General features: G+C 41.4%; 1 protein-coding gene across 6 annotated transcripts in view; it reads left to right on the top strand.

The window, feature by feature from the left end:
* The window catches only part of CLIP2 (CAP-Gly domain containing linker protein 2), a 128,708-nt gene extending 125,520 nt beyond the window's left edge, over nucleotides 1-3,188 (top strand). For all 6 annotated transcript variants that reach the window (XM_075852882.1, XM_075852881.1, XM_075852885.1 and 3 more), the window contains one exon: nucleotides 2,301-3,188. In XM_075852882.1, the coding sequence (XP_075708997.1) occupies nucleotides 2,301-2,312 (12 nt within the window). In that variant the 3' untranslated portion in view covers nucleotides 2,313-3,188. The remainder of the gene's footprint in view (nucleotides 1-2,300) is intronic.
* Nucleotides 3,189-23,073: the final 19,885 nt, after the last annotated feature.

Raw genomic sequence — 23,073 nt, 5'->3', positions numbered from 1 at the left:
GGTACCCACACCTGTAGGGATTTGTTGTGGATTCTCCGCAGCATTTCTGTAGCAAAATCCGCACATTTTACGTGCAGATTTTGCTGCAAATTTTACCCCATCTACATTGAAGAGGGTGAAATCTGCAGTGAACTTCCACAAAAGAATGAGGATTCAGCAGATATGAAAATCCACTTGCCTGTAAAAGTCTTCTGTTTGCAAATCTGGATGAAAACTTGGCAACAAATGCGTTATTTGCGCTAAATATACTGGCATTTAGATATATACCAGTATATTATAGTTGGAAAAATAAAAGTTAAAAATTAAAACACCCCATTTGGGATTTAAAAAAATGTAAAAATGAATTAAAAAAAGTAAAGTTAAAAAAATATATATTGGTAAGGAAAAAAACATGTACGTTTTTTTTTTAAAATAAATAAACTATATTAAATAAAAAAAGTTACAAAACATAAAATATATGATAGACACATACTTGCTATGGTCACGACCATAAAAGCCTGTACAATAAATTTATAGTGTTAGTTATTATAATTGGTATATATTGATAAAAAAGCTGTAGCAGAATTGTATTTTTTTGTCAGCATTTTTGTCAAAATAAACATTTACATAAATTAAACACTAATGTATATGTACCAAAGAATTGCATCTACATAAAGTACAACTTGTCCTGCAAAAACAAAGCTATATACAGCTACAGTACATCAAACAAAAAATGCAGGAATGCAAAGAGCAAAAAAAATTGGGAGGAGGACAAAATTGGCCCGGTCTTTAGGAAGTTAAAGGGTTATTGTGAACTCAAATATTTATAGCTTATCCACAGGATAAGCCATAAACGTCTGATAGATGCGGGTCCCATCTCTGGGACCTACCGCTATATCGAGAACGGAGGTCACCCGACCCCGTTTTGCCTGGTAAGATAGCGGCTGGCTGCTGATTCCAGGCCGGGACTAAGGGGAAAGGTGCTGTTTCCGTAACTCCCATAGAACAGAAATCGGCACGGCCACCTCTCAACTTAGGTTCTGATGACCCCTGTTCTCGAAATACAATAGGTGCGGATGGGACCTGCATCTATCAGATATTTATGGCAATTAGGAATAACCCTTTAAATGATGCTATGTTCAGGAGCTACAGAGCACTAGGAGTGGCCACGTATAGTGTTCTCGTGGGTTTCTGGACCATTTACTACAGAAGAGGTTGCCCAGCATTTGAAAAAATGGTATGTTTTTTTTCCCCCCAGAAACAGCACCACATCATCCATGGATTGTATCTTTTATTGCAGTTCATCTCGATTCAAGTAAGGCTCTGTGCACATCACGTTTTTGAACTATGTTTAACGTATACGCCGGGAAAAGCTCCCTACGTATTCATTACACATGGGCTGTGAAAGGTGTCTTAACAGTGGCATCCATCACCATAGAGTTTAATTGTACGCTTAACGTATCTGCCATGAACTCTTCTGACCCTGGTTATGACGTATATGTTATACGTATACCATTATAGTCTATGTGTGACAGATGCCACTGTTAGACATGGGTTTAATGCATACATGCACTACAATGGTATCCGTTTAAGGTATACGTCATAAAAAGTCATTGAGAAGACCATGACTTATACTTTAAACATATTCCTGTGAAGTATGCCATACAGTGGCATACATCACCCATAGGCTCCCATGTTAAAAAAAAATGTATACTGCGTGGAGATGGAAAAGTGTAGTCTACTACAAAAAAAAAGAGATATACTAACGTATACCAGCCTGACGGAGCCCAGAAGGACAATCTTATGGCCTCTGTCAGAGTAATGGAGTGTTATGGACATGTTTAGTGTGTATGTAGGGAGCTTTCCCAACATACACGTTAAATGTAGAGCCACAAGGTAGTGCGCACAGAGCCTAAATCAAACTAACTTGCAATAACATACACAGCCATGGACAGATGCAGCACTTTTTCTGGGGAAAAAGCAGATCCTATTTTGTAATCCTGGACAACCCCTTCAAGTAGTTTTCTGATTTGGAGAACCACATGTTACATTAGAGGTCCCTTTCAACAAGCTGATGGCAGGGAAGTCTTGCTGATGCGATACCCCATGATCACCCGTTATCACTGTGCTAACTGGAAACTAAATGCTCATTTGATGAACAAAAGTAATTCCTCCATGGAAGTCATTGGGTGTCAACGATTTTCAGTGGAATTTAGCAGTTTTAGAGAAGAGGTTTAATTGGATTTTATATTACCTAAAACACATTTAATAGAGTATTATGCAATGTTTCTAAAATTTGTTGTATGTGTTCTTTATTTTAGGAAAACCATTGATGTCAAAAAGAAAGAATACTCACTATATACTTTTTTTAATTTTTGCAAGAATCTTCTCTGTAGTGGGACTGACATATCAGAAACTCTTGTGCAGTATTCCTGTATGAACAGTGTTGATTTATATTGATAGATCCTCCCAGGACAATCATCTGGTGGTACCCTGCTGTGTAGTGGAAAAAGCTGGAACCATTATATCCTTACCCAGAATCTTGCCAATGGCCTCTGTAGGTTGGCTAAGTAATGTTACCAGTTCTGAAGCGACGTTCCCACCTCAATGATTGAGACTTAAGATTATATGAACGGTTTTGGAATTCTCATGGCATTTGTAATTTAAACACTAAGGAAGAAAATGACCATAAATATCCACTGGTTTGTCTACGACCAATAATTGTATTTAATAATACCAAGAACATATGCTTCTGCCCACTCTAGATGGGACAGCTTTACAACATGGGCTACAATACATCATGAATACGATTTATTAGAATGAGTCAATGTTTAATTAAAGAAGAGGTACATATATTTCTTTTTTTATTGTAAATATCCTATTTTATTGTTATAATGGCCACTGTATAACAATACTCTACAAAAAGCTTCCCGGCGTATGAGCCTATTGATAAATAACTAGACAAATATGAGTAGTTAACATGGTTCTAGCCTAATGGATTTATGCCTAATGAAATGGAATATATTGCCAATTAATCATGGACATTTTTAAGGTACTTTTTGTTAACTTATGTCTTTGAGTTTAAGTCTTACTGATTTTATGTTGCATAAAGAAGTTTTGACCAAGAATATTTTATGTTAGATAGAGTTCAATACATAAAAATGTAAGATATGTCTTTTTAAATAAATGTAATTCCTTATTTATCTTAACACAGCAAATGCCTGTATTTCTCTACCTGCCTAAAACCGATGTTCATTGCAAAATCCTGCGTTGAAACGCTGCGTCATATAGAAACTTTAATTTGTGTGATCATGTGTCCTTTTGCCAGAACTGTCAAAGGGCCACTAAACCCTATGTCAGCCGATATAAAATAAAAACTTAGATAACACGCTGCTAATATAATTAATAAATCTGTATGGAAATGGTTCTGGTGGTCATCAGAACTGTAAAAATGTGTTGTATAGTAGTGATCATGGGGGAAGACATTTTCTTGGCATCCTTTTGAGAGCTCTACAGTCAGTCTCTCACCAACCTAAAAAGTGGCTGACAAAAGGGAATTGTATCACTGGTATAAAAACAGATCAAAAGATAATCTTTATTAGTAAGTAGGTTAAAATCTACCCTTGCCTATATCCATACACATCAATTGAAGGTCACAAAAATATAAATTTTTACAATATTGTATCAATCATATAAAGAAACATGAGATACATTTCTTCCATAAAGGGAATGGCTATAGTCTTACTACGGTTCTGACGTTCTTGTCTTAGGTAATTTTTTGGCAGATGTCCCTGCTGTTTCCCTAGGGAGTGGCTGTAAATAACAAATATAGGACAATTGCCCTGATAAAAGCATCTTTTTTTCTAAAACAATACCCAGGATGACCCTCAATAACCCTAGTCTCTCAACACGTTTCCTTTTAGAGTATTCCTAAATTGTACGTTATGGTAAAGCTTGTCTAGGGGGTTACCAGAACACACAATGCTGTTGAAACACACATATGTACAGATATGAGCGGTACTGCTGCCAGGTACCCAGGCAAATAAGGGGCCCAAACTCACCTCTGGGCTGCAACACACCCATTACCCACCAGTCATACATGGGAGCAACTAAGTTCCACTTGTAAAATGTATTGTTTTATATTTAAACCTAGCTCCCAACATGATGCCCTTCATTTGACATACTTGTAAATGCATAATGGACATAATAGGGAGCTGAAGGCTCTTCCTGAGAAAAGAACATCACAAGCACTGTCAGTTGCCATTCCCTATATGTAGCAAATGTATCTCATTGTTTAATTATATAATTTATACTATATTGAAGCTGTTTTACATGTAGCACATAAGCTTAATAACTAATCACCAGTAAAAGTTAAGTTGTACTCCGTTTTTGTACCAGAAATATCTTGGACGATCTAAGGCCCAGTTCACACTGAGTTTTTTTAACGCTGATTTTGACGCGGAAACCGCTTCAGAATCAGCGGCAAAAAACTTCAGAAACCACCTTCCATGGATTTCAAATAGGAGGCGGGGACGTTTTTCCGCTGCGGTTTTAAGCCATGCTCTTTCTTGCCGCGGTTCCACCTCTGACCTCCCATTGAAATAAATGGTAGGCAGAGAGAGAATTTTTCATGGCATTTTTTGCCTGCGGCGCTCAACGGCCTCGGACCAAAAACACGGCAAGAATTTGCAGGCAGGTAAAAATCTGCCTTAAAATTCCTGAAGGAATTTTGAGCCAGATTTTTCTGCCTGCATAAGTACCCAGTGTGAACTGGCCTTAGAAGGAATGTTTTGGATGTGGTACTAGGGAACAATATATTATATTTTACTGCACAACAAATTAAGATGATATTCTTTAGGCTTAATGTGCCTTTAAGTTAGAAGCATGAATTACAATTTGATCTCAGGAGCAGAGCTGGAATCCCAGGCAGAGTGCCAGAAGCGGCTCTGCTCCGGGACTCCAGCTCTGGGCAAGTCCCTGACATCACTGTGGTAGCATCTACAGGGGGCACTGCTGTGGCAGCATCTACAGGGGGCACTGCTGTGGCAGCATCTACAGGGGGCACTGCTGTGGCATCTAAAAAGGGGCTGCCCAATCTTGACATGTGTGCTAACTGAGCCGCCAGACTGCATTTAGCGACACTTAAACTGGAAAGCTGGTTTGTTGAAATAAGCACGTGGAGAAATCTCTCAAATTTTAAACCTAGCGGTATTATTATAGTAATGTAGTATTTTTATAGTAGTTCAAATAACTAATTGATTAACAATAATTTTGCATTGTATCAAATTTGAAAGTAATGCGGCCCGACCACTTCACATTTTTTCTATATGCGGCCCACTTACCCGGCCGAGTTTGAGACCCCTGCTATAGTAGTATCTGTTTCAGCATTTATCTGGTTGCAAATAGCAACATTTTATAATCCAATGCCACCCTCTGTGGATCATTAGATTTTAATGACAGGTGTAAAATGTAACCCTTGTACTAACAGTACATATACCTTCAAAAAGTTAATTTTATGCTTCTCGAAATCTGGTTGCTTGATTGTAGTGTATCTAGAATGGATAGATTTATATGCTGGATTTTCAGGGTGAATATGCCACTTTTTTTTCTGTGTTTTAAAACGCATGTAAAAAGACGTTTGTGTTTCAAGTGTTTTATGGCCTTTTTTTCAAGCCTTTTTATTTGGTGTTTTTTTATTTAGTGTCATTTTGTACATGCATTTTTTTCTAGCGTTTTTGAAGTTCAATAGAGAAGCCTATGGGAAAAAATGCTAGAAAAATGCCACACCTAGAGCATCCTGCACATTGATAAAACACCACTGACCCCAAAAGCATTGTCAAATTTGTCCACATGCTTTAAACTACAATTTGGCTACAGCAAAAAATGACACCGAAAACAAGTCAAAACAATATGTGTATAAACCGGACTAAAGCTGCAGGTAAGTGCTGTTTCCTGGCAGTCATTATGGGGTCTATTTGGGCTATTTATATCTGCTGTTCAGTGGGGCTTACATTCCAAATTCCCTATATGTATGTTTTTGAAGTGTGGAAGGAAACCAGAGTACCAGGGGGAAACCCACACAAACTCACAGAGAACATACAAACTCCATGCAGATGTTGCCCCTGGTCAGATTTTAACCCAGTATTCCAGTGTTGTTAAGCACATCCCCCTTACATTTCCATATGTTGCACTTTAAGGGTATGTTCACATGCTGTGTTTTCAAGCGTATTTCGGGGCATAAACGCCCCAAAATACGCCTAAAAAAACGGTAGTTAAACGCCTACAAGTATCTGCCCATTGAATTCAATGGGAAAAACAGTGTCTCGTTCAGGCAGGACGTTTTTTTACACTGCCGTTTTAAAAAACAATGTGTAAAAAACGCCACGTAAAAAGTATGTCACTTCATGAGCCGTATTTGGAGATTTTTTTCATCAATGTCTGTGCCGGAAGCAGATGGCTCCAGTCACAGTATAGTGGCCAAGCTGCAAGTGAATAGGAGCAGAGTTTCTGTTTTGCAGCACAGCCTCTATGCAGTGTACGAAGCCACCTGCTCCTAGGACTGAACAATGCATAACATCAAGTGTCCACAGGCAGCCGAAACAGCTGATCAGCACGGGGTCCAGTAGTCGGACCCCTACCGATCATATACTGATGACCTATCCTGTGAATAGGTCATCAGTATGAAAAACCGATCCGTGCCCGGACAACCCCTTTAACGCAACAATATATATTACATGGTTGTACATTCATGGTTTCACAGTGTCATAATATCTGATGACCAGGGTTAGAGAAATTGGAACTGCCAGAATGAGTTTATCGCCAGGCCTGCCTCATTTTAGAAAGGGTTTGTCGAGATGGGACATCTCTAACGTATACGAGTACACTTCTGTATTCAATAAATGGTCCTTACTAATGTCGGATTGATTAATCATTAGGTATTACTCATAGCATGTAGCCCTTACTAGCAGTATCTACCACATAGGACAAGAGCACAGTCAGTCATTTTTACTGTCTTTATGACATGTATGTGCTGTTAACAGTGACCTGGACTATGGAAAGAAAAAAATCCTTCCCTTAAATGACATTATCTTTTTTAATTGCAATTTCCTGGCACCGATATGTCCATATATAAATGTTATTAGTTTACTTTTACTCCCCAGGCATGCACGGCGCAACGATGAAGCCAGGCAGAGTACACCTCACTGCACTGCGCATGCCCGGGGAGTACTAGGCATCGGTGCATCCGTGAGAGTTGAAGGTGGCTGTAAGTAACCTAGAGTGGCCAAGGGGAAGGTCGATTAAGCAGGGATATGGCAATTAAGCCTAGAAGGCAAGGTTTGAAGACCGTACTCCTTGACTTTTCAGGATAGCGTCACCATACCCATGACTCCTCAATGGTAATTAGCATACAGCGCACCATTTTAAAAGTTGATTTTCTATATTTTGCTGCATCAGAAAAAATAAATATATATACAGGGGTATGGTTGGACATCGTAGAAAGAAAAAAAAAGCCAGAAATTTTATGTTCATTCCATCTCCAAAAGGAATAAAGAGAGAACAAAAAGTTGTATGCACCCCAAAATGGTACCAATAAAAGTATTAACTTGTCTCGCAAATAACAAGCCCTAACAGTTCGGTCTGCCTTAAAAGAAAAAAGTTATGGCTCTCAGAATATGACAACACAAAAACATGTTGTTGTTGTTTTTTAAAGCGTTTTTATTGTGCAAAAGTAGTAAAAAAATAAAAAGACTGTATACATTTGGTATTGCTGTAATTGTACTGACCTGCAGAATAAAGTTTACGTGTGAATTATATTGCACGGTGAATGCCATAAAAACGAAACCCAAAAAAACAAGTAGAGCTGGTTATTTACACCCCCTTTACTTTATTTGTACCCCAAAACAGTGCTATACAACTTGTCGCAAAAAAGAAACTGTCATTCGGCCATGTCAACAGAAAAATAAAAAAGTTATGGCTCTAGGAAAGCGGGGATGAAGAAAAACTATAAATATCAGCAAGTCTTGAAGGCTAAATCTGTCTGCGGCGCCAAGGCGTTAGACTGTTACAAATGTACACAATGACCATTATTGTAGAAGAAAACATCTTCATATTAGGTTAGAATCTAGAAACATGGAGTCTCACAAGGCAAAACACAGAACCCCCCCCCCCCCCCCAAAAACGGTTTCGTTTCCCCAGGAAACTGTGGCAAACTACAACCCAAACACGTAAAGAAATAAAACCTGAAGAAAGTCAGCAAATGACTCTGATTCTAAAAAAAGAATCCTTAGCGCAATTAGAATACTTTACAATTCAAAAATCCAGTCTAATGTGTCTGTGTATTTCCATAAGTCCATTTTGTTACATTTTTTGCTGCAAAAAACGCTGTTTCTTACGAAAATTGCTGCGATAAAGTAACAGATCCCAATGAAAAGTAAATAGGGTAAGTGAGTGCTTGCTTGGATCCATCAGTTTTATCACCGCGTCATGGCTTTCATTATAAACGTAAACTGTGATGCTAGTGTGGACAGAGCATAAGGTATATAAAGAAACAAAATTACGTATTTAGCCATTTTGTTTCTACTTTAAATGTTAATTATTTTAATACATCAAATTATTTGAAAACAATTTGACATTTTCTATTACACATAAACATCGAGTGGTTTGCATTTAGGTATACGTTAACATCCCCCCACTATATGGTGCTGTTTACTTCTGTCTGCCAACTTGTAGTAGTAGAATAAGATTTTTCCATATTTTGTTATATATCTAAATAGGATAGAAACACAGATTTAGCAATGGAGATAAATTAACAAAGTGATAGAAATTCTGTTTTTTTATTATCGATAAGATGCCCACATAAGCTATTGGATCCAACAGGTACCACTGAATGGCCCCCAAACTCACACTGGGGTCATTGCTTTTGTTATTACCGAAATCATAATGGATCATAAAGGATTCCTTTGATTTATAATGGATCAATAAGGTTTACTGGAAAGAATAGTAGACTCAAATATAATGGTGACTCCTCTCAGTCTCTACTATTCAACCAAGAGGGATGTGCTGTTTTGTAAAAAGTGCACAAAGTAAATAATTTCGGCGTCACTGACCGATCTTTTAGAAATCTTTATTGTAGCATAATTACAGACATAACATGCAGAAGATGTAAAAGGATTGGCCCATGGCCGTTTCTCATACTCTTACGCTTTCTTAAGACTAAATCACATGAAAATGTCCCTCATGTTATATCCACAATTTGAATCGTGGACAAAATGCTAAGTAGCAAAGAAATCCATAGACCTTATTGCTGGTATTTCCTGCTTTGTGAAATAATAAGAACTTAAAGGGGTTGTCCACTTTTTATTTTTTCTATTAATTTATTTATAGAATAGAAAATCATACAGATTTCTAATATACATGTATTTAAAATTCTGCTCACATACCTTTCTTATATCAGTGCACTTGCCTCTGTCTACAATAAAATAAATGGTATAGCCCTCAGATTAGTCCATAAAAATACACCTATAGCAAAACTGAATGAACTAAAGATGGCGTCAGTCATGTGACACACTGGCATTAAGGTAACAAAATCTAATAGGGATAGACAGTTATTTTAACATCTTCCCGACATTTGTCGTAAGTATACGTCATGGAAAGCCAGTGCTTCCCGCAAAATGTCGTATATTTAAGACAAATGGATGGCACCGGCTCAGAAGCAGAGTCGGTGCCATCATCCCTGGATGTCAGCAGTACCTTACAGCTGACACCCTGCTGTAATGGCGGGGACTGAAGTTAGCTTCGATCCCCGTCATTAACCCCTTAAATGCAACGGTCAAAAGCAATCGCCGGGGTGTCGGTGGCTGCAATAGCAACCGGAGGCCTAATAGTGGCCTCCCGGTCTGCCTAGTGCAGAAAACTTCCAGCCAACCGCCTGGGAGATGAGCGGCCGTCATCAGCGGTGGATGTCAGCTGTAACGGCAGGAACCGCAGCCTGCTCCGATCCCTGCCATTAAGCCCTTAGATGCAACGATTGAAAGCGATCGCTGCATCTTTGTGGTTGTCAGCAGATCGGCAGCTTTGCCCTGCAATCGCACGGCTGACGACTGCTACTATGGCAACAGGAGACCTAACAATGGCCTCCTGCTCTGCCATTACGGAAGCCGATTAGGCCCCGCCCGGAGGAGATGCCTAATTGGCTTGCTGTCAGTGAATGACTGACAGATCTAATACATTGCACTACATAGGTAGTACAATGTAATAGAAAAAAAAATCTTACAGTTGGACCTTCAAGTCCCCTAGTGGGACTAAAGAAAAGTGTAAAAAAAAAAAAAGAGTAAAAAATATAATAAAAGTTTCAAGTAATAAAATAAAACACAATCACCCTTTTTCCCTTATCAAGTCCTTTATTATTGAAAAAAATAAACCATGTATATTTGATATCGCTGCGTCCGTAATGGCCTAAATTATAAAAATGTTATGTTATTTATTCCACGCGGTGAACGGCGCAAAAAAACCCCGTAAAAAACAATGCCAGAATTGCTGTTTTTTGGTCACTTTGCCCTACAAAAAATGAAATAAAAAGTTATCAAAAAGTTGCAAGTATCCAAAATTGGTACCTATAAAATCTACAGCTCATCCTGCCAAAAACATCCCTCATACCACTAAGTTTATGAAAAAATAAAATATTAGTTACGGCTCCAAGAAGTCAGGAAATAAAAATATGCAGTTGTGCAAGCCCCTTGGGAACATTTCTTCTGTTTCAAGAGGCGATTTATCAGAGCCCTAAAATTAGGGAACCAGGAAGGGGAGGGCACAAACATATATGCTGGAAGCGAGGGTGCACGTATTATACCAGGACAACACTTCCCAGCAAAATTCTGCAAACTGCACAGGTGCCGAGTGTGTACCAAAAGGGGGATAAGAAAGGACACCATTTATCAGTTATTTTATTGTTATTTTTTACCCCATTATTATACCACCTGATTATGCCCCTGATGTACTCTGCCCGGCTTACATGTACCTCCACATTATAAACTGAAATACCAGTAAAACTCCAAACAAATCTACTACCAAGCAAAATCTACGCTTCAAAAGCCAAATGGCTCTCCCTCCCTTCTGAGCCCTACAGCGTGCCCAAACAGAAGTTTACTTCCACAAATATGCCACAGCCATACCCGGGGTAACACTTTTAACAATTCTTGGGGTGTGTCTCCAGTGGCATAAGCTGGGCATGACATATTTGCCACTGAATTGGCATATCTGGGGAAAAATTTAAATTTTTACATTGCACCTTCCGCAGCGCATTCATTTATGGAAAAGACCTGTGGGGTGTAAATGCTCACTACACCTCTTAATAAATGCCTTGAGGGGTGTCGTTTCCAAAATGGGGTCACATCTCAGGGGTTTCTTTTTATTATTTCACAGAGCCCTGCAATTGTGAACCAATACATTGTAAATCGCCAAATTAGGTCTCAATTTCGCATTGTACTCTTTCACTCCTGAGCCCTGTCGAATGTCCAGGCAAAATATTAGTGCCCCATGTAGGGTGATTCTAAAACCAGGAAACACAGCATAATAATTAGAGAGCTGTCTTGTTATGGTGGCACAAACTGGGCACCACATATTGGCATATCTATGGAAAAAATCCCATTTTCACTCTACACAATCGAGTGCACACTAATCTAATTTCTAACAGCCATTTATGACCACACGTGGGGTACTATTTTACTCAGGAGAAATTGCTTTACAAATGTTGCAGTGCTTTTTCTCCTTTAGTCTTTGTGGAAATGAGAAAAAATTTTGCTAAACCTACATTTTCTTTTAAAGAATGTAGATTTTAATTTTCACGGCCTAATTCCAATAACTTCTGCAAAAAAGCTGCAGGGTCAAAATACTTACTATAACCCTAGATAATTTCCTCAAGGGGTATAGTTTCCAAAATGGGGCCACTTGTGGGCGGTTTCCATTCTTTTGCCCTTCATGGGCATTGCAAATGCAACATGGCCTCCGCAAACCATTCCAATTTGAGCTCCAAAAGCCAAATGGCGCTCTTTTCCTTCTAAGCCCTGCCGTGTGTTCAAACAGCCGTTTATGACCACATGTGTGATATTGTTTTACTCGGGAGAAATTGCTTTACAAATGTCGCAGTGCTTTTTCTCCTTTAGTCCTTGTAGAAATGAGAAAAAATTAGCTAAACCTACATTTTCTTTGAAAGAATGTCGATTTTCATTTTCACTGCCTACTTCCAATAATTTCTGCACTAAACCTGTAGGGTCAAAATGCTCACTATACCCCTAGATAATTTCCTTGAGGGGTGCAGTTTCCCAAATGGGGTCAGTTTTGGGGGATTTCCACTGTTTTGGCACCGCAAGAGCCCTTCAAACCTGACATGGTGCCTAAAATATATTCTAATACAAAGGAGGCCTAAAATCCACTAGGTGCTCCTTTGCTTCTGAGGCCTGTGCTTCAGTCCATTACCACACTAGGGCCACAAGTGGGATATTTCCTAAAGCTGCAGAACCTGGGCAATAAATATTGAGTTGCGTTTCTCTGGTAAAACTTTGTGTTACAAAAATTGGATTAAAAATGAATTTCTGCAACAAAAAAAAATGAAATTTGTAAATGTCACCTATACCTTGGTTTAATTCCTGTGAAACGTATAAAGGGTTAAGAAACTTTATAAATGCTGTTTTGAATACTTTGAGGGGTGACATTTTTAAAATGGGGTGACTTATTGGGAGTTTCTAATATATAAGGCCCTAAAAGCCACTGCACAACTGAACTAGACCCTGAAAAAATAGCCTTTTGAAATTTTGACATTTTCTTGAAAATGTGAGAAATTGCTGCTAAAATTCTAAGACTTGTAACGTCCTAGAAAAATAAAAGGATGTCAATCTAAAGTAGACATATGGGGGATGTTAAGTAGCAACAATTTTGTGAGGTATAACTGCCTTTCTCACAAGCAGATACATTAAAACTTAGAAAAATGCTAATCTTTGCAATTATTAACTAAACTTTGGTGTTTTTCACAATTAAATACTAAATGCACCGAGCAAATTTTAACAGTAACATAAAGTCCAATGTGTCTCGAGAAAACGATCTCAGAATCGCTTGAATGGGTAAAAGCATTCCAAAGTTATTACCACATAAAGTGACACATGTCAGATTTAAAAAATGAGGCTCTGTCAGGAAGGTCGAAAAAGGCCAAAGCGGGAAGGGGTTAAAAATCATCTAGAGACAGTGAATACATGCACAGTGAAGCAACTGTTTATCATTATTCCTATTCAGTAGCCCATGGATGTGTCCTCTATTGTACCCCAACACATTGTGTGTGGGGGGGGGAATCACATGACTGGCGCCATGATTAGTCATATTCAGTAAGCCTGTGGATGCATTACACATGACTGATCTGTGGACTATACCATTCTAATGTGAAAGGGGCGTCACGGACTATAAGAAATGTATGTGAGCAGAATTTCTAATACATGTATATTAGAAAACTGTATGATTTCCTATTCTACAAATAAGTTAAAAAAACAACAACAAACTGTACAACTCCTTTAACTGGTTGCAGACGCAGGATGAGAATGCTCGACCTGAGCGGCGGGTTGTTGCCGCATTAGGACGAGCATACATAGACGATCATAGACAGCTGATCGTCACGGCTATCGGTGGTGGGACCAATCGCGGTCTTGCCCCCCTCTGGAGATCGCTGTGATTGGTCAGTCACTCCAGACTGACCATCACAGCAGAAAAAGTGAATTGCCGCCTTCATCTGTGACGGATCTCCTCATTTCTGTCACAGTTGTGACATTTCTGAGGAGATCCGACCTGAGAGATATTAGTGTGTCCCCTCACAACTGTAAAACAGTACACAAACCCGTTTTTTAACCCCATAAAGCTCCCTGATCCATCTCCCCTCCCGTTTCCTTCTGGGGACCTGTCAAAAGTAATTTCGTTTATTAAAAAATAAAAAATAAAAATCTAAAAAAATTGTTATTTCAAATTAGGCCGCTTATTACACTTCTGAGTGAAACATTTTCAGAGGCATACATCCCAAATAAAAACATTGCCATAGATGAGTCTCTCGTGCTCTTCAAAGAATGGCAATGATTTAGGCAATACTTGCCAAGTAAAAGGGCAAAGTACGGAATAAAAATGTATAAGCTCTGTGAGAGTGAAAGTGGGTACTGTAATGATGGGGGTAGGGAAACAGACAAGTGAGCCCTAATCTACCCGCCACTCAGTCCCTGCCTACTTGCAACGACCCGCCCTAGGCGACGGGGTACAACTGGGCGACGGTCCCTACGCTCAGTAAGTGCACAACAGACAAACAGACAAGGGTACACAGAAGCAAGGGAAAAGGGGCAGTTGCGCATGGCAACACCGTGAGCAACAAGAGTGGTGAACGAGCCGAGTCAAACCAGGAGTGTACGGGGTACCAAACGCAGAGCAGGAGGGTAGTCAGTAAGCCAGGGTCAATATGAAGCAGGGTCAAATAGTTCAAGAAGCTGCAGCAGGGCCAGGAAACAAAAACGAGAAGAATCACAAGCAAGGAGGAACAGGAAAGGCAGGTATAAATAGACAGAGGGCGGGAGCTAGCTCCGTCTGGCCAGGCTGTGATAGGCTCTCCCACTCCTAAGCCTGCCATCCTGAGTGGTGGAAGATGGAGTCAGTCTCACAGACATAGAAGCAGGTGCAGACTGATTACCTATGGGCGTAGACACAGAAGCTGTGCCTGGCAGATCCTTAACAGTACCCCCCCTTTTATGAGGGGCCACCGGACCCTTTCTAGATGGACCTGGTTTATTGGGGAAACGAAGGTGAAACCTCCTGACCAATACCCCAGTGTGAACATCCCGGGCGGGTACCCAAGTCCTCTCCTCAGGCCCGTATCCTCTCCAATGGACCAGGTACTGGAGGGAGCCTTGGACCATCTTGCTGTCCACAATCTTGGCCACCTCGAATTCTACCCCCTCAGGGGTGAGAACGGGGACAGGAGGTTTCCTCGAGGGAGCCAAGGACGGGGAGCAGCGTTTAAGGAGGGAGGCATGAAACACGTTGTGTACTCGAAAAGATGGGGGCAACTCCAGTCGGAAGGAGACAGGATTGAGGACTTCAATGACCTTGTACGGCCCTATAAACCGGGGAGCAAACTTCTTGGACGGGACTTTAAGGCGCTAGTTCTTTGACGATAGCCACACCAGATCCCCGACCATAAACAAGGGGTTAGCAGAACGTCTTCTATCTGCCTGAGTTTTTTGTATGCTCTGGGACGCCTCTAGGTTCTTCTGAACCTGGGCCCAGACTGTGCACAGTTCCCGATGAACGACCTCTACCTCAGGATTGTTGGAACTACAAGGTGAAACGGAGGAGAACCGTGGATTAAACCCAAAATTACAGAAAAAGGGGGAGACCCCTGACGAGTTACTGACCCGGTTATTAAGGGAAAATTCGGCGAGGGGAATGAATGAGACCCAATCATATTGACAGTCAGAGATAAAACACCTTAAATATTGTTCTAGAGACTGATTAGTCCTCTCAGTTTGGCGATTAGTTTCAGGATGGAAGGCAGAGGAGAAGGACACATCAATCTCCAACTTTTTACAGAAGGCTCTCCAAAACAAAGAAACAAATTGTACCCCTCTGTCAGAAACAATATTGACAGGGACCCCATGGAGACGCAGGATGTGTTGGACAAACAAGGTAGCTAACGTCTTAGCATTGGGTAGTTTCTTGAGGGGCACAAAGTGACACATCTTACTGAAACGGTCTACTACAACCCACACCACCGACTTGCCTTGAGATGGAGGCTAATCGGTGATAAAATCCATGGAGATATGTGTCCAAGGTCTCTGGGGAATGAGCAAAGAACGTAGTAAGCCCGCTGGTCGGGACCTGGGAGTCTTGGACCTAGCACAAACCTCACAAGCGGCGACGTAGGCCTTAACGTCTTTAGGCAACCCAGGCCACCAATAGTTTCTGGCAATGAGGTGCTTGGTACCCAGGATGCCTGGATGACCAGATAGTTCGGAGTCATGATTTTCCCTAAGTACCCTTAGCCGGAATTGCAGGGGAACAAACAGCTTGTTCTCAGGAAGGTTCCCGGGAGCTGAACCTTGATCAGCAGCAATTTCAGAGACTAAATCAGAATCAATAGAGGAAATGATTATACCTGGAGGCCAAATACAAGCAGGATCTTCCTCCGAAGGAGGGCTGGCCATGAAGCTACGTGACAGTGCATCAGCCTTAATATTTTTAGACCCAGCCCTATAGGTAACCAAAAAGTTGAATCTGGTAAAAAATAACGCCCATCGAGCTTGCCTCGGGTTTAGCCTCCGGGCAGATTCTAGGAAGACCAGATTCTTGTGGTCGGTAAGGACCGTTACCTGGTGCCTAGCCCCCTCCAGGAAGTGGCGCCACTCTTCAAATGCCCATTTAATGGCTAAGAGTTCGCGGTTGCCAATATCATAGTTACTCTCAGTGGGCGAAAACTTCCTGGAGAAGTAGGCACAGGGACAGAGATGGGTGAGGGACCTGGTACCCTGGGACAAGACAGCCCCCACTCCCACCTCGGACGCATCAACATCCACGATAAATGGCTCCATTTGGTTGGGCTGAACCAGCACTGGGGCCGAGATAAAGCACTTCTTAAGGACCTCAAAAGCCTGGACAGCCTCAGGAGGCCAGCGGAGGAGATCAGCACCCTTGCGAGTGAGATCCGTAAGAGGCTTAGCGATGACCGAGAAGTTAGCAATAAATCTCCTGTAATAATTAGCGAACCCCAAGAAGCACTGTTACGCCTTCAGGGAGGCAGGTTGGACCCATTCCGCCACAGCCTGGACCTTGGCGGGGTCCATGCGGAATTCATGAGGAGTGAGGATTTGACCCAAAAATTGTATCTCCTGCACCCCAAACACACATTTTTCGGTCTTCGCAAACAGTTTGTTTTCCCGAAGGACCTGGAGCACCTTCCTGACATGCTCAATGTGGGAGGACCAGTCCTTGGAAAACACAAGTATGTCATCAAGGTACACTACAAGAAATACCCCCAGGTAATCTCTTAAAATCTCATTTATGAAATTCTGGAAGACCGCGGGAGCATTACACAACCCAAAGGGCATGACGAGGTGTTCGAAATGACCTTCGGGCGTGTTAAACGCAGTCTTCCACTCATCCCCCTCTTTGATGCGGATAAGGTTATACGCCCCCCGTAGATCAAACTTAGAGAACCATTGGGCCCCCTGAACCTGATTAGAGAGATCAGGAATCAAAGGAATGGGATACTGGTTCCTTACAGTGACCTTATTCAAGTTACAGTAGTCAATGCATGGCCTAAGACCACCATCCTTCTTCCCTACGAAGAAGAAGCCAGCACCTACCGGAGAAGTAGAGGGGCGAATGTAACCCTTGGCCAGGCATTCCTGGATATACTCTCTCATGGCTTCACGTTCGGGACAAGAGAGATTAAATATCCTACCCTTAGGGAACTTAGCTCCTGGTACCAAATCGATAGCGCAATCATATTCTCTATGAGGAGGTAGCACTTCAGAGGCCTCCTTAGAGAAAACATCAGCGAAGTCCTGAGCAAACTCAGTAATGTCAACATATGTCTCATGGGACTATAATATATAAGGGCTAAGTCACCAGCGAGTGCGGGTTATTATGCTCCCCAGTAACAAATAGAAACTCCAATTAACATTGAATAAAGCACAAGAGAAAAAGGAGTCAGATACTATTAGAAATATAAATTGCCAAAGGCATAGAAAAATACAACTTTTATTAGGACAATACAAAATACATGGTTAAAACAGACTACAAATCAAAGAAACTGTATATCTCCAAATGTATAGGAGGGGAACTAGGGTCGCAGTAGTTATGAGTGAATGTACAAAGAAAGGAGCATTTTCTCTAAGAGAAAGTATGTCAATCGCTCTAAGGTAGTTTTAAAGTAAGTATGCAGTGAGAGCCAAAATGTACATACATTCATATCCAATATTATTACATATTATCAAGACGGTAAGTCTTATAGCAGGCAGTGGGAAATAGCAACAGCAATACATAGTAACAGTAGTAAATAGAGATAGTCTCTGTACATCCACACCTGTTGTATTAAATAGACATCGGGTAATTAGCTCAGCCTGTCTTAATCACAAATACAGGTAAATACGTATGCAAGTTGTAAATGACATTAAAGGTTTTTAAATTGCAATGGAGCCAGCACAGCTACTAACCCATATAGTTCCACCGATATAGTAACTCCCAGGTATGGAGAGACCCCAACGCGCGTTTCGCGTGGATGGCTTTTTCAAGGGGTGTTCTGAGTCATTTAAGTTATGCCTCTTAAGTATAATAGGTCAAGGAGTCAGCTGATCTCATCAGCAAATAGGGACGTGGATTCAGCCGTGCGTGTCAAAGTCAAGCCATCGCGAGACTCACGCTTAGAGCCGTCGAGACCCGACCACGCATGCGCGGCTCTAGAAACCGCGCACGCGCGGACGCGTACAATCGACAGTCCAGGCGAGATCCAGAGACGACAGGAACAGCACGCACGGATGAGAGGGAACAAGGTAAGAGAGAGACACTAAGTTTTCCAAGGGAAAATTCAGAGGTCATAATGCCATTGTGGATGCCAGTTAAATATGGACCGGATCGTGAAGGTGTCACAGTGATCCAGGTACCAGACATGATCTACCATACGGATACATAAACATATCATACTAATATCGTCAAATCAAGCACTGTAATTAGACAAACATATCCCACAGTATGTAGTGATGAAAACAATGAATACTAAAAGAAAAGGTGCTCCAACATGAACAAAATTTTAATTACAAGTGTTTATGTAAACGCATAATAAACTCATAATAAATGAGCCAAAAGATATAAAAATAAAAGAAAAAAGGTGATCTGGACATCAAACAAAACTGTTGATGATATGATGCTGACAATAATTCAAAAAAGGGAGTCAGCAATTACTAATTATAGTGTTAAAGATAATAAAAAAATTAAATAATAAAGAATTGAAAAATAATTGAAAAATAAATACATTGTGAAGAAGTGAAAAATAATATTTATATAGGTATTTCTACGTAAATAAACCTACAAAAATACATTATATGTGTAATAGCTTAAACCAATATATCAAACTATAATAGAACACCTAAATAAATATGATAAAATAAGAAATAAAAGATGGTGATTCATAATAAATAAAAATGTGATCAAATGGATGTTTCATCAAAAAATAAAATTATCTGTAAATAAATCCATTCATACAGTGCTAAGCACAGAAGATGTCACTTAGTGCAAATATATTAACAAACAATGAGTATTCATTATTAACATATCAGCATCATATAAAAGTTAGAGATGATTCCAAAATATGCGGCATTATAAAAGATAAAGATCTCTCGCACATGAATCCAGCCTCTCAAATCCCACAAACGGCGGTCACAAGTAGTTTAAGGCATACTCGATCAACAGTAAAGGAATAACTAAACAGAACAAAAACATATATTAATAGACATACAGTTAAAACAAATTAAAAATACACATAGACAGAGAATTTATAGGAATGAGACAAAACTTAGTGTCTCGTTCAGACCAACAGGGGTCATAGTGCCCAGGGTGACAATCCACTTACATTCCCTCTGAGCCAGTAGTTTTTTGACATCACCACCTCTAATACCAGAGAGAACTCTATCAATGCCCCATGCCTTAAAGGATTTTGGATCACAGGCATGGTGCATTTTAAAGTGTCTCGGGATTGTTTTAAGGAGTGTAAGATCGTCGACATCTCTCGCAGCCACTATGTCACGCACGTGTTCCCGTATTCTGACACGTAGTTGTCTTGAAGTCAGGCCAACATATACCTTTTGGCAGTCACAGGTGGCGTAATATATAACATTCATTGTACTGCAAGAGATGTAATGTCGAATCTTAAACTCCCTGTTATCAATCATTGACACAAAATTAGTTGTACGGACCATATTCTTGCAGGACAAACAGTCACCGCAAGGGTAACAGCCGTGTCTAGGGGTGCTTGATGTGAATGGGTTGCACTGTCTTGGTACATAATGGCTTTTCACTAGCATGTCTTTCAGATTCATACTCCTTCGAGCTGTCATTAAGGTTTTTTTTTATAGATTTCCTGCCAGTACGGGTTCTGAATGCAAAATTGGCCAATGGTTTTCCAACACAGATCTCATCACATGCCATTGACTATTATATGTAGTGATGTATCGAATACTGTTATCATCACCTTTCTTTTTATTCGTTCCCAAAGGATGTAGAATTGAGTCTCGGCTTGTAAGTTGTGCCCATCTATAGCCCTTCTTTATGCTTCTATGACTATACCCCCTGTCCAAAAATCTTTCTTTCAAATCTAAGGATTGCTTCTTAAAATTTACTTCTGATGAGCAAATACGCCTCATTCTCAGAAATTGACCAGTAGGGACGGCACCAATCGTCGACTGGCTGTGGGCAGAAGTGGCATGAAGTAAGGAGTTAACCGACGTCTTGGAGACGGTTTGGAGACGTCCCATGTTATCCACCTCAATGCTAATGTCCAAGAAGTCAACCCTGTGTTGATCAAACACATAGGTTAGCTTTATATTCATGTCATTGATGTTAAGACACTGCATGAAGTGTGTAAGTTGTATCTCCGTCCCCTGCCAAATAAACAAGACATCGTCAATGTATCTCATCCAGCATAGCACATGGTCGACGGCGTGGGCACCGTCACCATGAAAAACCTGCCTCTCCCAAAAACCGAGAAACAGGTTTGCATATGACGGTGCGCACGCCGCCCCCATGGCCGTGCCTTGTTTTTGTACATAGAATACATCCTTAAAGACAAAGAAGTTATGTGTCAGGATGTATTCCAATAGTTCCACAACCAGTCGACAGGTGGGACCGTCCCAACTGCTCATCCCCAGAAAAGCGCACAGCATTCAAGCCATCGCTATGTCGTATGCTGGTATATAACGACTCAATATCCGCTGTCACCATGATCATATCGGCGTCTAGATTGACACCATCAATCCTTTTTAAAACGTCTGTTGTATCTTTCACATGAGATGGTAGACATTCGACCAGTGGTTTTAAATAGTGGTCAATGAACCTGCAGATGGGATCGCAGAGTCCTCCTATCCCTGACACTATAGGGCGTCCTGGGGGATCTGTCATACTTTTGTGAACCTTGGGCAGAAAATACAAGGTTGGGATTCTTGGGTATTGAGTCATTAGTCCAGACAGTATATTTTTTGGAATAATACACTTCTCATGGGCTAAAGTTAGAATTTTACATAATTCCACTGAGAAAGTCGCCAATGGGTTATGGGTTAGTTATCGCTAAGCTGCCTGTAAGCCTCCTTTTCATATTTATCAGTTGGCCAGATCACGATGTTCCCACCTTTGTCCGCCGCCTTAAACACCACATCCTCATATCCTTTTACATACACTTCGGAGGCCTCCTTAGAGAAAACATCAGCGAAGTCCTGAACAAACTCAGGTAGCGTGTTCACCTCCTCAGGGGGAGAAATAGAATTAACAGAAAAACATGACGTCAAGCATTCATTACCCCATTTGGTAAGATCCCTAGTATTCCAGTCAAACGTGGGATTATGCAACTGCAACCAGGGAAGGCCTAAAACTAAATCGGACGATAATCCCTGCATCAACAGTACAGAGCACTGCTCCAAATGCATGGAGCCAACAAGGAGTTCAAAAACAGGGGTATGCTGTGTAAAATAACCATTAGCAAGAGGAGTGGAGTCGATACCCACTACCGGGACAGGTTTAGGCAAATCAATCAAAGGCATAGCTAGAGACATAGCAAATTCCACAGACATGATATTAGCAGAAGACCCTGAATCCACGAAGGCACTGCCGGTAGCAGACCTACCACCAAAAGAGACCTGAAAGGGAAGCAAGATTTTATTACGTTTCATATTTACGGGAAATACCTGTACGCCCAAGTGACCTCCCCGATGATCACTTAGGCGCAGAAGTTTTCCAGCTGCTTATTGTAATGATGGGGGTAGGGAAACAGACAAGTGAGCCCTAATCTACCCGCCACTCAGTCCCTGCCTACTTGCAACGACCCGCCCTAGGCGACGGGGTACAACTGGGCGACGGTCCTTACACTCAATAAGTGCACGACAGACAAACAGACAAGGGAACACAGAACCTTAGGGAAACGGGGCAGTTGCCCACGGCAACACCGTGAGCAACAAGAGTAGTAAACGAGCCGAGTCAAACCAGGAGTGTACGAGGTGCCAAACGCAGAGCAGGAGAGTAGTGAACAAGCCGAGTCAAACCAGGAGAGCACGAGGTACCAAACGCAGAGCAGGAGAGTAGTCAGCAAGCCAGGGTCAATACGAAGCAGGGACAAATAGTACAAGAAGCTGCAGCAGGGCCAGGAAACCAACAGAGAAGAATCACAAGCAAGGAGGAACAGGAAAGGCAGGTATAAATAGATAGAGGGCAGGAGCTAGCTCCGTCTGGCCAGGCTGCGATAGGCTCTCCCACTCCTAAGCCTGCCATCCTGAGTGGTGGAAGATGGAGTCAGTCTCACAGACCTAGAAGCAGGTGCAGACTGATTACCTATGGGCGTTGATAAAGAAGCTGTGCCTGGCAGATCCTTTACAGTACCCCCCCTTTTATGAGGGGCCACCGGACCCTTTCTAAGTGGACCTGGTTTATTGGGGAAACGAAGGTGGAACCTCCTGACCAATATCCCAGCGTGAACATCCCGGGCGGGTAACCATCGTCCTCTCCTCAGGCCCGTATCCTCTCCAATGGACCAGGTACTGGAGGGAGCCTTGGACCATCCTGCTGTCCACAATCTTGGCCACCTCGAATTCTACCCCCTCAGGGGTGAGAACAGGGACCGGAGGTTTCCTCGAGGGAGCCAAGGACGGGGAGCAGCGTTTAAGGAGGGAGGCATGAAACACTTCGTGTACTCGAAAACATGGGGGCAACTCCAGTCGGAAGGAGACAGGATTGAGGACTTCAATGACCTTGTACGGCCCTATAAACCGGGGAGAAAACTTCTTGGACGGGACTTTCAGGCGCAAATTTTTTGACGATAGC

This window comes from Rhinoderma darwinii, chromosome 2 (assembly GCF_050947455.1).
Source record: "Rhinoderma darwinii isolate aRhiDar2 chromosome 2, aRhiDar2.hap1, whole genome shotgun sequence".
Classification (NCBI taxonomy): domain Eukaryota; kingdom Metazoa; phylum Chordata; class Amphibia; order Anura; family Rhinodermatidae; genus Rhinoderma; species Rhinoderma darwinii.
This window is presented reverse-complemented; position numbering and strand designations above follow the sequence as displayed.